The following is a 16584-nucleotide window of genomic DNA, read 5'->3' as shown; positions in this document are numbered from 1 at the left end:
GGCTCTCTTTGAAAAAAGTTTGGACACCCCTGATTTAGCCTTTAGACCGTGTTGTCTTTACGAGCAGCTGTTGTCCAGTAAAAGTCTGCATTATTACGGAGGAAGCAGCTGTTATTGGAGCGATTAGCGGCGGCGTGTCCAGCGGCGTTATCAGCGCTACGGAGCGGACGTCTGAAGTCACGGTTAGCGGCTTTAGGGAGGGTGATGGACACACAACGGAGGACTTTCCTGTCCTTATTAATGCTTATTTAGTTCTGCACAACTATTGTGAAGTTCGCAGATAAAATGTAAAGGAACAAAACATGAATTGCTCTCCAGAAGGACAGATAATGCAGACACCAGCAGAGCTTTGAGTAAGAACAGACAACAACGAAACCAAGGAAACGAGTGAGAGACGTGTGTTGACCACATTTATGGACCCGTAATCTAGTAAACCTTGACGTGTAAGTCTTCATTTTAAAGTGAATTTGATGTGCAGAGATAGAGCAAGACCTGCAGCGCAGTAACTAACGTTAAGTCTGAAAAATAAAACTTCTTAAACTTTCCACTAAATGAGTCCGTTTGAGTTAATTAATAGAGGAAGATTTTAGAGAATATCTTAAGTATCAAACTTTCATTATTAAAGATACTTTATTACTCTCTCGTATTTTGTTTAGCTCAGCAACTACTTCCTGTTTACACCGACACCCACATGCCCAGTGTAGCGAATAGTCACGTGATATTCGTTTTCAGGCGTGTTAGTCTGGAGGGAGATCATTTCTAAAATGATGCTGAAACACCGTGTTCAACTCCCTTAAACTGGACGAGTTTTATGCTTCACTAAGCGAAGTTACGCTTCCAAACATCAGGAGGATGGCACAGAGGATGCTGGTGTTGTTTGGCTCTACCTACGTGTGTGAGCAGACGTTCAGCGTGATGAACATCAACAAATCACGTCACAGATCCCAGTTAACTGATGAACACCTCAGGGCCCTGTTCCTCGTACATGGCTAACTGAGTTAGCTGGATCATTTTCAGGATGAGATTACATAAATCAGGTTTTTGGGCTCCTCGAAGCAAGTTTGGAAAAATCACCATAGCAACACATCCATAAACTTGAACCTGCTCCAGCGCAGGCTAACTTAAGTGAGCTGGATAAGCTGCCACTCCCCCAGAAAACAATGTCAGCTCCCTTCCTCAGAGATCCATCGATGACGCAGCGATATTAGTCAGATCAGCGTTTTATAGGGAGAGAGTTCTTCGAGATCGCCACGATCCGTTATCACGTCACGATGACTTCCTGTACGAGCGCTATCGATTCTGCCGACAAGGAATCATTTATTTACAGACCTTCTCGAGCCATACATTGAACACCACACGCCATCTACTGTCTCACAGACTGGATGCAGCCTCGCACTGTGTAGCGATGGTTCGTGTTTTACAGTGTCGGTGACGCAGAGAACATCGGGAAAGCCGCTACATGCCGTGCTGTTCATAAAGTTTATTTGGCGCTGAAGAAACTTATGGATGTGTTCATTACATCACCATGGCACATGTTGTATTGATCACCATTCTAAATAATGTTTGTGTGCTTAGTGTTTACTTGCTCCCGTGTCCTCTTGATGGCTGGTTGAACTACATGCTGGTTGAAAGCACTCATAATGATATCACAGTGTTATTAGTACACCATAGATATCATTGTTGTAGAACATGATTAAGGTGGACTCATGATAAGAATAGAGAGAATTACACACAATTTATTTTCACTGCTTATTATGAATAATACAAACACACTGATCCACCCATACACAGATTCACACACACATATTCAAACTCCTAGTTCTGTAATCTACACATACATGTATATACACATATATATATAATACGTGATACATAAGCGCATACAGTACATATATCCTCATAAGTATCTATTAATTCGTATCAGTTAGATACTCTTTGGGCTTGTTTTTATCTACTTATTCTGAAAGAGTTGATATAATTATTTTCGCTATAGATCTCATTGGATGATGCATTCCTTTAAGCCTACTGCCAGCAGCACATTTAAAGAAATATCATCTGATTGATTGGGGTGATGAGGCACTTAAAATTAACCTATACATGTTCCCAACACTGACGCATTTAACTTGTCTGTGATATTTTGCCATGCTTCTCGTCTAGCCCTCCCAGAGGCGGTGTTAGATTTTGTCATGATTATGGTCTTGAATTCCTCGTAAGTGTTCATGATCATCTCCTGCTCGTCAGCGGAGAAAAGAGAGGCTCTTTCTTTGAGTTTATTTGCCGTCGTACTGTTAGAAAATCATGGTTTCGGTGATCGACGCTTCCCCCTTTTGAAGTAGGACGGGCACGCGCAAGGATCCTGATGACTGACGTCTGGGTCTAATTAACGAGATTGTTTGAGCGCGGATCAGCCTTTGAGGAACCTGATAGCCTGACCTCAATCATCGAGTTAATTTAAGCTGGATAATAGGACATTTGATCGACTTAGTTGAACCACGTACGAGGAATAGGGCCCAGATCTGTCCTGAGAATTGCCACAACCAAACTGACACCAAACTTTGATGCACTGGCAAAAAAGAGTGATCAACAACACTGTTCCCACTGAAGGTAAATGAAAGTTTTCTTTACTTTTTCAGGAATGGCTTTTACTTGTAATATATATTAGTTCACACAAACACTCTCCATCCATCTGCTACTAGCCCGGCCTGTCTGTCAAATTGTAAAACTCAATTTGGCCCCTGAGCCAAAAAGGTTTGCCCATCCCTGCTCTACAATCATGAAATGTACAACTTGTCTGGCTTCATGCTGCTGTTGGATGGATTACTGAACAGGCCTACCGGGCACAGGCCCAGGGGCCCAAAGTGTCAGGGGCCCCCCTGACCTTTACCTACGAAATGTCACTCAAAGAGACACAAAGAAAACTACAAAGAGACACAACAAGATCACAAAGAGACAAAAAGTTAATTTAATTTACTAGACTATACATGATAAATATACTATATATACTATACTTGAGACAATGTTCATCATTAAAAACAATAAAGTTTAATTGAATCACACTTAAAGAACCAAACCTTTTTTAATTTTTGGGAAAATAACTGCTCGTCATTTTTTTTTAAACATTGCTGTTGCTGACTTTTTCAGAGCATTTGGTATTTTTCAATATATTTTATTAATAATAATAATATTGTATTTTCTGATCCGCTCTGAAGAATCTGGATCAATACTGATCAATGATTTTAAATGTCTTTACAGTGACAGGATTTTCACAAAATGTCTGTTTACAAAAGAAGATGAAACCAAAATGAAAGCCACTCATGTTGATGATGAAAATAATGATTCATTGTGTATCAATATGAGAAACTCTGTGTGTTGTTTTGTGTGTTTGCAGTCTGTCAGGCTGTCAGATCACAAAGGAAGGCTGTTCTTCTCTGGACTCAGCTCTGAAGTCAAACCCCTCCCATCTGAGAGAACTGAATCTGAGTTGGAACTACCTGGAGGATTCAGACGTGAAGCTGCTGTCTGATCTTGTGGAGAGTCCACATTGTAGACTGGAGACTCTGAGGTCAGTAGAGGGTTGGAGTCAGTCCATGCTGGTTTCAGCAGTATTGTACCAAACACAGATCCACAGGCTTCAGGATTGGACGAGAGAGAGAGAGCAGTCAGCCAATCAGATGAGTCAGAAGCTTGTTGTGATTGTGTTTGAGTCGATGTGTTGTTGTTCACGTCTACAGGAAGTGAAGCTTGTTAACAGCTGACGGCATCATCACATGTTTAGAGACAGTGGTCCTCATTCATCAAACTATCAAACTATTGATCAGTTCATCTTTGTCACAGCTCTGAGATCAGTCTGACTGAAGCCTGCACATCACTGGCTCTCACTTCATAGAACCAGCGTTACATGTAGCCAATCATCAATCTGACTGATGGCTGATGAAGGGAGTCTCTGTAAACACTGATTCATCTCTTCTCTTGTCTTCTTCTTCTCTCTTCAGATGGGACTCATTTCTGTGAGCTGAGTCCTGATGATCCAGAGAGCATCTGGAGACTGGAGACTGCTCCACCACCTCCACCTGGATTTTATTTAGTGTACCAAACACCAGAAGACTTTTAAAGACTAAAGTCTGACACCCTCTCACATATAAAGACATTGGGCCTCATATAACAACAGATTTACTCTTATTTGGGGCCCGAGGACCTTTTGAAATTCTACTGATTATTTTTGTTAGGGTTCATATTTGTTGTCTGCCGCTTCAGCTCAAACTCCCGTGAGCTGGAATGAGGTAGAAAAATGAAACTTGGAACAATAACTGGAAATGATGTTCATGTGCTTCTCAAGACATATGACTCCGATCAGCCACATGGTGGCGCTGTAATCAACGTCCCAAAATGTGATTTCTGAAAAGCCACGCCCCTCACACCAGTAGTCATGATGTGCACGGTGCTTTTCAGCTATTTTAAGTACGATGAATGTGTCATGATGTTACTTCTTTGATCTCTTTTATTGCTGAGTGGTCATTTAATGATGATGATGTTTAAGTGACGTTCAGTCATTTATCGATGTGATATCAGACGTGCTTTGTGACGCATAATTGGTTGAGATGATTTAATGAGATGATCTTGGTTTGACATACTTTGCTCTGATCTTTGTCAGTCAGCAAAGGAAACAGGATGTAAGGTCAGATGCTGTAACCATGGTAACTGTTTAGGAGACATCCTGACTGATGTTCCACCAGGAGGACCAGACAGGAACCTTAGAGATAAGTGCTAACCTAAAGAAGTCTGTCATGAGCTGTGAGACTACGTAAACAGCTTCATCCAATGATTTACTCATGTTTAGTTGTGACCTGAACTTTTGAATTTTGCCTTTTCTTTTCTTGTCTTTTTATATTCTTTTTTTTTTAACTTTTAATCTTCTTTTTATTGTAAAAACCAAATAAAACTGTTTGTATTTTGTACATTCCAACCAAAGTCCAGTGTTGCTGGTCTCTGAGGGTCTCTGAGGGTGTCTGCGTAGTCTCCATGAGGTCAAAGAGCTCTTCTCCTGGGAGAGCGTTAGAAGAGCATTTTAGGACCCAGGTGTCTCCACTGGTCATTTGCTGGTTTGGACAGAGAGGTGTGTGGGTAGGAATCGTCAACCAGGAACACACGCTGTTGTGCGGGGGTCGATCTCACTGAAACAGCACTTCTCTCTGTGGACCAAGACAGAGTAGAACACTGGAGAGGATCATTCAGCCACTGATAGAAGATATGTTCATCATCAGAGTCAGGGCCATGGGACACGTGTGTGGTGCAATGTAAGTGTACTGGAGACATAAAGGTCACATGCGTGAGTATTTGGACTGTACTGTATCATTGACACATTGTTAGTTGGATTGTGAACATCTTTAGGGCCATCTGGTGTAGATATCAGGCCAATGCCTAGGCTCAACATAATATCTCTCCCCAGCACATTTACAGGACAACATTGCGAGGACCAAAATGCATGTTTAGTTCTCATGAGTGGAGCCATGTCATCATGATGAACACGTGTCATAGGGACAGTACATCTTAGTCCTGAAGCTCCCAGAGAATAAACATATTGACCTCTAAGTTTTGGATTTGGAAGATCCTTTTCTGTATTCTCCTTTGTTTTCCCGTCCTCCTTTATGCAGCAATGTTTTGAATCTCCTTACAAGGAAGAATCCTACAACATGCAGGTTATAAATCATTCTAGAAGAATGTGATTGATGAACATGTTTCACCAAATCTTTCATTCAAAATAACACATTTATAAATAAATACATGTACACGTCACATTGTGTCTCATCAGTGAGACATGCATGTGATCCAAGTTGCTGCTGCTTCATTAAATCTTTGTGAACTGAGCTGATCTTTATCTCTTTAGATGGTTAGTTAGCATCATCTAGTGGACAGAGAGGAGAACTACATCACCTCACCTGTGATTTGTCTGATTGGCTCGCTGTGAGGACGTGTTCTAAAGGAAAGGAAGGACTCAGTGACAACTTGACTTGATTTAAGAAAGCATAATACACATTACAATAACCGTCTCCAACACTCAACAACACAACAGACTAGATTAGACTGTAACATATACATTTCTGGGGCTGTACAACACTCAAATACAGAATATTGTGGCTGTGTAAATTGTACATTTTGGGAGTAAACTGACATTTTGGGTGCACTGTAGCACATTTTGACAATATTACAAATATGTTTTATAGTGTGGAAGGACCAGGTGAGCTTCATCGTCTTGACCTGAGCTCAGCATAATAAAAGACACAATTCATACATGACACTTTGCACTACTGCTTAGTTAGTTAATCTAATATGATTCTGTTTCATTGGATATATTGTGCATTTTATATTAATATTTGTACTCTTATTTTATTTACCTGTACCATAATTGCTGGTGTAGCGAGGATTAATAAAGTAACTCTATCTATCGCATCTATGCTATAAATAAAATAGTAGAAAACACTTGTTTGCACACATCGGCTGAATTAATCTGGTTTACTACGACTGTATGAACCTCAACAAATTGCTGTAATTTAAAGAAATGAATGCGTTGTAGAGTCTGTCCACAAGACGATCAGCAAACCATTTTTTAAAATGCTTGTTTTCTGGGCTATGCTATGCTAACAGTGTAGCTGCTACACCAACACTTAAAATAACTCCATCAAGTTATTGTTGATACACATTTATATACATAGATTCATCTGATGTTAGCTACTCGAGTGGGCTGTTACGTATTTACCTTCAACCACCGGTGAAAACAAAGAAATAAACATTATTCAACTCATGTGAATTAATACTGACTGTAGTATTTTCACTATGCTGTATATTTATACTTTATACTGAAACACATTTCAGAGGAAAACACTGTTTGTTTTCTTTACTGGAAGATATTTATCTGACAGCTGTGTGCAGACGTCATGTGATCTGATGAAATATGACATATGACATACATCAGAATACTGTTTACGTGATATTATAATAAAACCCATAAATAGAACATGTATGTATTAGCTGCAGCACTTTAAAAAGGGGGCACTCATCATCCTGACTTTTGCTTTTGTCACTGAAGTATTTGTACCTGATAATACTTCAATAATAAAGTTCTGTTATAAATAAACTGTTTATTTGTTAAAGCTTCACTTTTTATTCTCTAATCGATCTAAATGACAAAGTTTGAGTAATAAGCATTTAAGGGACTAACAACTGAATTATGTTCTGATAATTTAAGATTATTCCGTTAAATAAATGGTTGTTAAAATGAAAACAATTCACATTCAAACGGTTTCTTCATTTATTTTAATACATTATTTCTGCTGAGACGAGCTGTTTTAAGTCTCATCACCAAAAACAACCGATGTGGCAGAAAACACAAACAGAACGGCCTGAAGAACGCTGACTCAAGCTAAAGAGTACGCTGCATTTCATCAGCGATGAAAGAACAAGTGAGCCGTCAGATCCTTACATTTACTTTGAGCATTTCTGAACCAAACAGGAAGATTATGGAAACAGAAGAACTAAACATGACTTTAAAAGAAACCCATCAAATGTAAATGTGTCTGGAATCATTCATGACTTCAGGGTTCAACAACTCCTGTTCCTTTAAGCGTCATCACTCATTAGTCACTTGTTTTATTCTAATATTCATTATACTGAAGAAGTTCATTCAACCCAAACACACTTGTAAAAACAACAAAGGCAAATTCTGGATAAAAAACGCTGCTGAAAAGACCCCGAAGAGAAAAGAAATAAAGAAGCATCAAATAATTCAGTGGGTTCAGTTTTCAAGATGCATCCACGTGTGCACTGAACCTCTAGAGTGGCTCATCCTGCTGTAATATATATATATATATATATATAAATATATATATATATATATATATACATATATATATTAAGGAGAAGTTGTGCTAGTTAGTAAGAGCTTCACGAGTCGTCGTTCATATTTATAATAACATGATGGGAAATGTTACCGTTTGTGCCGTCGCAACATTTGTTAAATTGATCCATTTTCAGATCGATGCAGATTCACGACCTCTTTAATCTGATGCAACACAGTTTGTGAAGCGTTTCACTCTCTGGCCGTGTGGTATCTGATATGAACTCAGTTCAATTAAAACAACCAGAGGAGCTTTAAGGGCTGAGCAGAGGCGGTAACTCACACACATCCAGACGCATCACGACCTAAACTCATGAACTATAATGGGATCTGCTGTGTGATGTAGCGCCTCTGCTCCTTCCGCCTCAACGTTAATGTTTCATAAAACTATATGAAAACTACTTTGATTATTAATTATCATTAAAAACCAAAAAAGGATGCTTCCAACTACTAGAATGTGAATATTATTCTTTGAGATTCAACGAAACCTCTGTTAGTTAGACAAAACAAGCACTTGGGTATTTTATACCGTATATATATATATATATATTTTATAATTTCTTGACATTTTCTGGACCAAATCATGAGCTGAGAACCAGGTTGAGGGATCAAACAGTGGTCGGTTGCAGCAGTAGTGGTCTGTATCTCCTCAGAGGTGACCTGAGTGCTTCAACAGAAGAACTGGAGCATGAACAGAGAGTTCACACGGCTGAGACCAAGAACACTAAAGATCTAACTCCACGAGGAGAACATGAGGGACAAAGACGTCAGAGTGCCGACGTGTGACTCAGCTGTACGTATTCATGAGAATACCTTCTCCATCATTTAAAGCCCTACGCAGCCAAAGCATTCATTCTGTTCCAACAGGAATGTCTTACGTGGAGAGCAGCAACTTGAATTCATTCAGTTATTTTAAAGTCGCTAACAGACCAAATTGTATTTTTTTTAAATGTCAAACTGAGAGCGACGGTAACACAGGAAGAGAAATAAACAAACGTGTTTGGGAGGCGGCGATGGAGAACACAGGGGACGCAAAACCCCCCAAAAAAACAAGGCGGAGAAAAGTTCTATCATCATTTTTTGGAGAAACGCTGCGTTAGCCAATCACGTAACCGGCAATCAGACCTGAAGACGCAACAGGAAGAAGTTCTGTTTCACGTGTAGTCACTCCAGCTCAGCGCTTCAGACTCTAACGTGGACGTTTCCTGTTCCTACTAGGTTTCTATCTGATGTTCTGTATGAAGCTACTTTGCTTCAACGAAGGTCAAACAGCCTAATTCACCGTTTTGTAGCGTCACGTCTGCAGCAGAGGAGCCAATAGAAACTCTTTAAAGTGTGTTGAGGACAGCAGGTCTACATTCTGACCCTGGAACTAAAGAAAACATGGAGGACAAAGACAGCATCACGACGGGCGCCACTAGTTCTTTGCACCTTCTCGCCGACGTCACAAGTTACCACATCTCACTCCAAAACGCAGCGCTTCAAAAAGATATAAACATTTGTACAATCTTTAGAAAAGAATTCACGTTGAACGTGCCGTCGTCTGGAAACAGTTCGTTCCACAACAAACGCCTCTCTGGACGAGGTTCTCCTCTCCTCTAGTAGAACCTCTTGTTCCTCTCCTGTCTCTTCTGGAAAACCACGGCTCCCACCACGGCGCACACCACGATCCCCAGCAGAGCGCACAGCAGAAGCAGGAAGACCTTCCAGCCGGTGAGCGGCGTGCCGCGGAAGTTTCCGGTGGGATCGTCGATGTTGTCTACGGAGAAAAAAAAAAAAGAGTCCGTGTTCATTTTCATGATCAATTCAGAAATGCGGCTCGTCTTTTTGTTTTAAATAAGTCGCTGTATTTAGAATACTTCCACCTCTGTATTTTGCAGCCAGACTTCAGTGACAGAAGCAGCAGCTCTTACCTCTGGCTCTGTTCTGAATGAAGGACTCGGGGAACTTGAATCTACCTTTAGGGGACTTGAGGAGGCTGACGCTGGGCTCGATCTTGGTCCAGTCCAGGTTCTCCTCCTCGGGGGTGTGTTCCACCATCAGCTGGTAGAGCTTCATCGAGATGATGTCGTGGTTATCTGGAAAATAACGTAAACGATTCGTTTAGAACATCTGTAATAATCTGCGACATATTACTTCAAATACGTCATAAATACCTCTGAGATGAAAACACTCCATGACAATGTAACACATTCACAGCAAAGTCTCTTCACAGTTGTGCTGCAGACTTTATCATCTCAGATAATATTCAAGTGAGTCTCTGTTTTCTTCTCTGAATATTACTCTCCTCCTCCAGCTCTTTATATAGATCGTGTTTTACCTACGACGGCCCTCAACAAACCTCTGCTCCAGACCTCCAGCAGTGAGCATCATGACTTCTCTACTTCCGTTGTTCGTCGGTGTGTAAGTGTGTAAACTCACCAGACAGATCTCCTGTAGCTGCCGAGGCGCCAAAGAAATATCCGGTAGGAAGACGAACGCCTCCGATGTCGATGCACTCCTTCCATTCGTTCTTGTCCTCCACATCGACCATCACCTGCAGGACAAAGACGGGACGTCAGAGACTTAAAGCTTCTACAAATAATCAAGAAAATACTCATTATGTGGGAAAAAGTGTTTAAATCCAGATAGAAATATGAATTCTTTACAGGGAGACGCTGTACTCATGTATGTCTGGATCACATGTTCTTAACTGGACTAAGAGAAGAGAAGCTTTCTCTACGTACAGTGAGTCTTCCTTTGGAGTAGCGGATGGCGAGGTACGTGTCGTGCTCTCGGTTCCGGATCTCAGCCGAGCAGCCTCCGAGCTCCGACGAGCGGCCGTCTTTGCCGTGGTCGTAGTTCACCGAGCCGTTGTTCACCATGGCCGAGATGAACGGGAAGGAGCGCTGGAGACGGCGAGGAAGGAGTCAACACGTGTGTGTGTGGAAATAAAAAGGCATTATATGAACTCTTCAATAAAGATGGAGCACAAATGAATACAGGAAAACTAAATATAAGAAGCCCACATGATACAGTTCAGGTTACGCACACACACACACACACACACACACACACACACAGGCTACCTTCACACTGCAGGCTTTTTGAAGTCATATCTGATGTTTTGGACGTCTGTTCGTATTTACTAAGAACAAAAACTCTGACATCACTACAATTTGAACCGACTGTATTTTCTAAGTTACCAAAAAGACTTGTGATTAAAGCAAACTACATGTTCTGTCTGTATTACGTCTCACTGTTGCTCCTCTTTGACTTGTGCATGTTAAAGTAAATCAGATCGGGATCTGTTTTAGGGCCGTGTGAGCGCGTAGATTATTAATCTGAGGATATGTCTCCATGAGGTTAGAAAGAACCGGACACGTTCAGCTGCAATGTGAAAGTATGAAGCATCATTCACAAGACAAGTTGTGGTGAAACAGAAACAACCTCCTTTAAAGACAATAACTTGTGTCATTAAAGTCGAGACAAACACGTGAAAATATGGCAAATAAACTGTGAGGGGTTTGCAAACGTTAACGTGCTTAAAACATTCTGACAACATGCCGATTCAAAGTTAAAGAAAAACAGCGTGCTGACGAGTAAAACCTGAGCAAACCACTCACATCGGTCGCGTCATCGTTAGAGTAAGTGTCTATAAAAACAGCCAGCCCGTGGAAGAGAGCATTGTTGGAAAACACAGGCCCTGAAAAGAAACAAGCCGGTCAATGGCCTGGAGCCGCACACACACACACACACTTACATCCATCCCATGGAGGTCATTGCGGAAGGTATCCACAAACAAAGCCAGGCCAAGAAACTGATCTTGGTTTCCAAACACAGGGCCTAGGATGGAGGCAGAGACGAGGCGACACATGAGCAGACGACAAGAGACACTTTCCTGTGGTGAGCAGTGAAGCTGAGAGGGTCGACACAAACATCTGGACATTATTACAAAATAAAAATAAAAAAGCTTTCTGATGGAGTGAGCACGGTGAGTGTTCATATACACTTTCATTTTCAGTGAAGGGTCAGTCACAATAAACGGGACCACAGGGCTAGAGTGAGTGTTGAATGAAATCACTACCAGCTACGGTCCGTCCTATTTGCTGGAGCAGCGAGCAGCGTTTCCATCGCATAAGAACCTTACTGGATAGTAATGTTTAGAATTGTTCCAGGTATCAGGAAACCCTCAGAGTTACCAGGGAAACGCAGTGAACGGTACATGAAAAAACATCAGATTTTAGTTGCAAAATGCATGAAAATATAAATGAATGATCTTTTGCCACAGGTCTGTTTTGGAAGGACGCTATGAAGGTGTTGGTAGCTGACGTTATGTTAATATTCAGGCGAGTTCAACGTGAACGTTACCTGGATGAAGTTTGTCCTTGGTGTACCAGACAGCGAGGCCGTCGCCGTGAAGGTTCTTCTTTCCTGACCCGTGAACTTTAAACTGCACGTGCATCTCCCAGTCCTTCAGGTAGCACGGCTGTAGACCAGAACCACAACACAAGTATTGACTTTCTACAGCAGCATCCTGAGATCAGCAACGTGTCAAAGAGACACAAACTGTCAAAACCATCGGCCATTTTTAAAGAGGTTTCATATAGAGTATTGTATTTTATATTCCAGGACACTGTCTGAATATAATACGCAAATGTTATAAAATTAAACATATTTAATTACTGGGTTGCATATTTTTCACCTTCATCCACCAAAGGTTAATGTGAGGTAACAAACATTTTATAATGTAATTATATTATATTAGTTTTTTGTGCATCTCTTCCATTCAAAGAAATAGAGAAAATATAAAAATGAGACTACATGTAGGTTGATTAAAGGCTTGAATATGTGCTCTCAATCAAAGGCTGGAGTAGCTTTGACTTTGGTATAAACAAACACATCAGAGTCAGACGGGGACAGCAGCCATGTTTGTAGTCTTTCCTCACCACAGTGTTCCAGATGGACCCCTGCTTGCTCTTCTCATCCGGAGTGAGTCGGACGTACGAGCTCGTCACCAGCGTGCTTCCCCAGAAGTCCCACTGACTGCTGGGGCTGCTGCCGACACCTGAGAGACGAGCGAGCGAGAGGACGCGATCAGAGGAATCCATGTTTCATCAAGTCGTTTCTGTTTGTTGAACAGATCCGGTACATAAACAGTGCTCAGTGTCCCACCGAACAAGACCAACAGGCCGGTGCATCCCTAGCTGGGAGTCCGAAACAGACACACCTTTACGTGCACTTCTAAGGACCCGCCCTGACAAACACTTCCGTGTGCTGAAGGAGCTCTGCACGTGTTTGTCATTTACGCTATAAAAGGAATTCTTGCCTCGACCTGAATAACTGCAACAGTTCCAGCCCCCCTGCAGCACGCGGTTAGATGAGTGCAGTGATAAAGCGGCTTCAGAGGGTTTTGTTACAAAGAACTTCCTGCTGAGACTCACCAGGATCAGATGTCTGCAAATGTACTAATTAAAAGGGCCACACCAGGAGCTCCTGAACTGCATATAACATATCTATAATATTTTTATTCATATTTATTTATTTTATTATACATTCTATGTTTTATTAGGTACATTATTCTGTGCATGTGCAGCACTTAACTGCTTTTTGCACTCTGGTTAAATGCTAAACTGCATGTCATTGTCGCAGTACCTGTACAATGACGATGAAGCTGAATCTAATCTAATCTAATCATCTCTGTATGTATCACAAAAACGTACGTTTCAGCCCAACAAAGTGTGGCTTTTCTGACGTTACCGCCCAGGGAGCAGGTCCAGTCAGGCTCACGTGTTGTCAGTATGAACGTTTGTGCCACAGATGCTTTCTGCTTTCAGCTAAATACCAATTTCACTAACTTTGTATGTGACACAGCCCTGACGGCCTTTTTCAAAACGCTTGAACTCCTTTTGATGATGCTAATCTTTATAGTACATAATACATAATACCTTTCCGATGCATCCGTCTTGTGTTGTTCTTTCACATAACTGAGACTATACAGGTGTAAAAAGGTAAAAAAAAAGAGACATACATGAGGACATCCCCGGTATAGTCTGTGTATCTTACATGTGTGTTAGGTGGTCCCTGGTTAAAGAACAATTCACAACCTCTGCATTACAATACATGCATGTTAAGCTATCTAGTTATACAATTAGTCCGCATGAATGAGCGGTAACACGACAGTCAGTTAGTTTATGTAGCAAAGAAGTCGCACATGTCGCTTAATATCCTCTAAAAACGCAGCGAAAGACAGAAAAGTGTAACTAGCCAGCAGGTTAGCTAACGAGCTAGCTGAGCCGTGTTACCTTGGTACGGCTTCATTAACGAGTGCTCCCTCTTGAGATGCTCCGTGTTTCCGTCCGTTATATCACAGCACACCAAATACGATTGGAAAATCAAGAAGACCAGCGGTGCGCTCAGAAATGCTCTAAAGTTCCCCATTTTTTTGGTTCAAACAGCCTCGGAGAGAAACTCTCAAAACTAATTTCCTCTTCGAAACTCCATAAATCGAGTCGGTCCCTTCTCTATTATCTTCCGGAAGGAAACAACACACGTCCGACGTTTGTAGCCGCACTTCTTAAACTGCGGAGTCATGTTGTTCGCTTGCTTGTTTTAAAAATCATTATTTTTGTTTATAACATGTTACTAGTAGAAAGAAATGTAATTGCTTGACATATTTTGAGTGAAATAATACGGTGGAAGCATTAAGCTGTGTGTGTTTCCGCACGGAAGGATTTTGTAGACGGTGAGAATTGTACCAGCCAATCAGAGAAAAGCACATCGCAAATTAGGCCAATCAGGGAGAACTTGGTATGCGCTTGTTTTCCACTAGGGGGCGACAAAAGGCAAACAATAAAAACAGGTACAGAGGTTTGTGAAGTTTTCTCTGGTTCAACAGATACAGCAGTCTAAACTAAACTAAACTATACTTACAGTACTCTATAAATTACTTGCAATACATAGTGAAAGAGTTTATTACATTTACGGGTAAAAATATAATAATAATAATAATAATGTCAGTGAATGAATAAAACCTGTATTGTCTCTTGGGGAATTTGCTTTAAGCAAGGAGCATCAAATAATATCAAAGTAAAAGTAAAATCAAAAACCATACATGACAACACAATTTAAAACATAAGCATCATAAAATCATCATTGGGGGAATTTATTGAGGACATCAGATGCAAGTTTTTGTCCAGACAATGCAAATACAAAAGGTCCATATCGTCTGCATCTCTTATAAATAATATCAGACTAGTTATTTCCACAGTAAAGCTTCTAAGTCCCCGTTAACTTCCATCGTTGTGGTTGTTTTTGTGTCACCTTTATTACAGCAGCTGGAGAAAGACAGGAAAGAGGTGAGAGACACGCAGCAAAGGACACTGGGCATAAAATCAAACCCCGGCGGCTGCCAAGGACTCAGCCGACACGGGGAGCTCGCTCTACCAGGTGAGCTAGAGGTCGACTGTCGTGTCTCGGATGACTTGTGTCTCTTTGCAGCAGTTTTGCATCTCTTTGTAGTTGTGTTCGTCTCTTTGTAGTCCCTTTTGTGTGTCTATGTGGTCATTTGGAGTCTCTTCCTGGTTGCTGCTCGTCTCTTTGAGTTACATTTTGTAGGTGAAGGCCAGGTGGAACACCAGCAGAGAGAAAAGCATCTATCCAGGATGAATACGCACCAAAACACACCAGGTCTGTGCACAGATGCACACAGGAAAACACAACATGCACACATAGAAAATGTGACAACTGTTTGTACATTTATAGTCTTTTCAAAATAACCTTCCGGCCTCACAACTTAGTTCGGTTTATGCAACAAAACTACTTAGTTTTAGGACAAAGATCGAGATTTGGGTTAAAATAACTACTGAAGTAACGTCACTGAAGAACCAAAGTTACGAGACAAATAAATCAGCGTTGACTTCTGGTTTCACACGCGACGCTGACAGCGGCCTTTTTGTTTTACGATCCACCGCCCTCCCACCCGCTCAGTGGGACATTTTTGCAGCCCAAGTGCTTCCTGGTTCAGTATTAAGTGGATTAAATATGGATTGAGTTGGTGGGATGTCTACAAAATACACCACAATGCACTATGAGCGCCGTATGAGAACAGCCTGAGAAGAAAAAGGCACAAAAACACACAACACATAAATCCACAAACTCAGGGGAGTGAAATGCCTCTCACGTCTGTCTGCGTCAGCCATCAGACCGTCTCATAATGTGAGACGAGACCAAACTCAGTTAAGTGAGCGGCCCCGACTTCACATTTCTCCGTCTGGCTTCGTCTCCACCTGAATCACGCCATAAATGTCATGGCTGCTCCTCCGCCAGCGCCGTGACTCACCGGTCTGCAGGAGAAACAACCCATTAAACTGAGCTTTTAGAAGCTCGCTCTCCTGATTTCATTGGGCTGAACCAGACGTGGAGAGCAGCGACGCTATCTGGAGCGCTTTCACATTCAAGTGTTCCAGCTTAACCGTAAGATGTACAAACACCAGCTCACGTCAGGAGAAAAGGTGAACACGGGTAAGAGCCGTAGAGTTTGGACAACTTGCAGTTGCATTGAATGATTTAACAGATGAAAGATCTCCGCTCCTTGAACCTGGCTGAATCTTTCCCGTGTGAGTGATGTCGTATGAACGTCTCTCGGCCTCAGACCTAAAAGCCTCTCAGGGTCGCCGGCATTAATCTGGAGGTTTGAGTCCTCCGACCAGCAG

The 16584-nt window shown here is 41.5% G+C and overlaps 2 protein-coding genes across 8 annotated transcripts in view; one reads left to right on the top strand and one right to left on the bottom strand.

The window, feature by feature from the left end:
* LOC306702024 (uncharacterized protein) overlaps positions 1-4958 on the top strand; it is a 272978-nt gene extending 268020 nt beyond the window's left edge. For 6 of the 7 annotated variants that reach the window (XM_079167510.1, XM_079167508.1, XM_079167513.1 and 3 more), the window contains 2 exons: positions 3389-3562; positions 3993-4958. In XM_079167510.1, coding sequence (XP_079023636.1) covers positions 3389-3562; positions 3993-4011 — 193 coding nt within the window. In that variant the 3' untranslated portion in view covers positions 4012-4958. The remainder of the gene's footprint in view (positions 1-3388; positions 3563-3992) is intronic. The other variant, XM_079167509.1, reaches the window with a different exon arrangement.
* Positions 4959-7294: 2336 nt separating this feature from the next.
* On the bottom strand, positions 7295-14367 carry lman2 (lectin, mannose-binding 2). The gene is made up of 8 exons (XM_079168114.1): positions 14176-14367; positions 12820-12938; positions 12242-12359; positions 11634-11716; positions 10618-10779; positions 10313-10427; positions 9850-9969; positions 7295-9650 (listed from the first exon to the last, which is right to left on the bottom strand). The coding sequence occupies exons 1-8, from the start codon at positions 14309-14311 to the stop codon at positions 9490-9492; spliced, it is 1014 nt and encodes a 337-aa protein (XP_079024240.1). The 5' UTR covers positions 14312-14367; the 3' UTR covers positions 7295-9489.
* Between the last annotated feature and the right edge of the window lie 2217 nt (positions 14368-16584).

Source organism: Pholis gunnellus (assembly GCF_910591455.1).
Source record: "Pholis gunnellus genome assembly, chromosome: 10".
Classification (NCBI taxonomy): Eukaryota; Metazoa; Chordata; class Actinopteri; order Perciformes; family Pholidae; genus Pholis; species Pholis gunnellus.
This window is presented reverse-complemented; position numbering and strand designations above follow the sequence as displayed.

Excerpts from the sequence above, each read along its gene's own strand:
- lman2 (XM_079168114.1), bottom strand. The coding sequence starts at position 14,311 with ATGGGGAACTTTAGAGCATTTCTGAGCGCACCGCTGGTCTTCTTGATT. Across the intron at positions 12,360-12,819 it reads GGTCCATCTGGAACACTGTG|CCGTGCTACCTGAAGGACTG; the intron begins GTGAGGAAAGAC and ends TCTGGTCTACAG. Across the intron at positions 10,428-10,617 it reads ACTCCAAAGGAAGACTCACT|GTGATGGTCGATGTGGAGGA; the intron begins GTACGTAGAGAA and ends TTTGTCCTGCAG.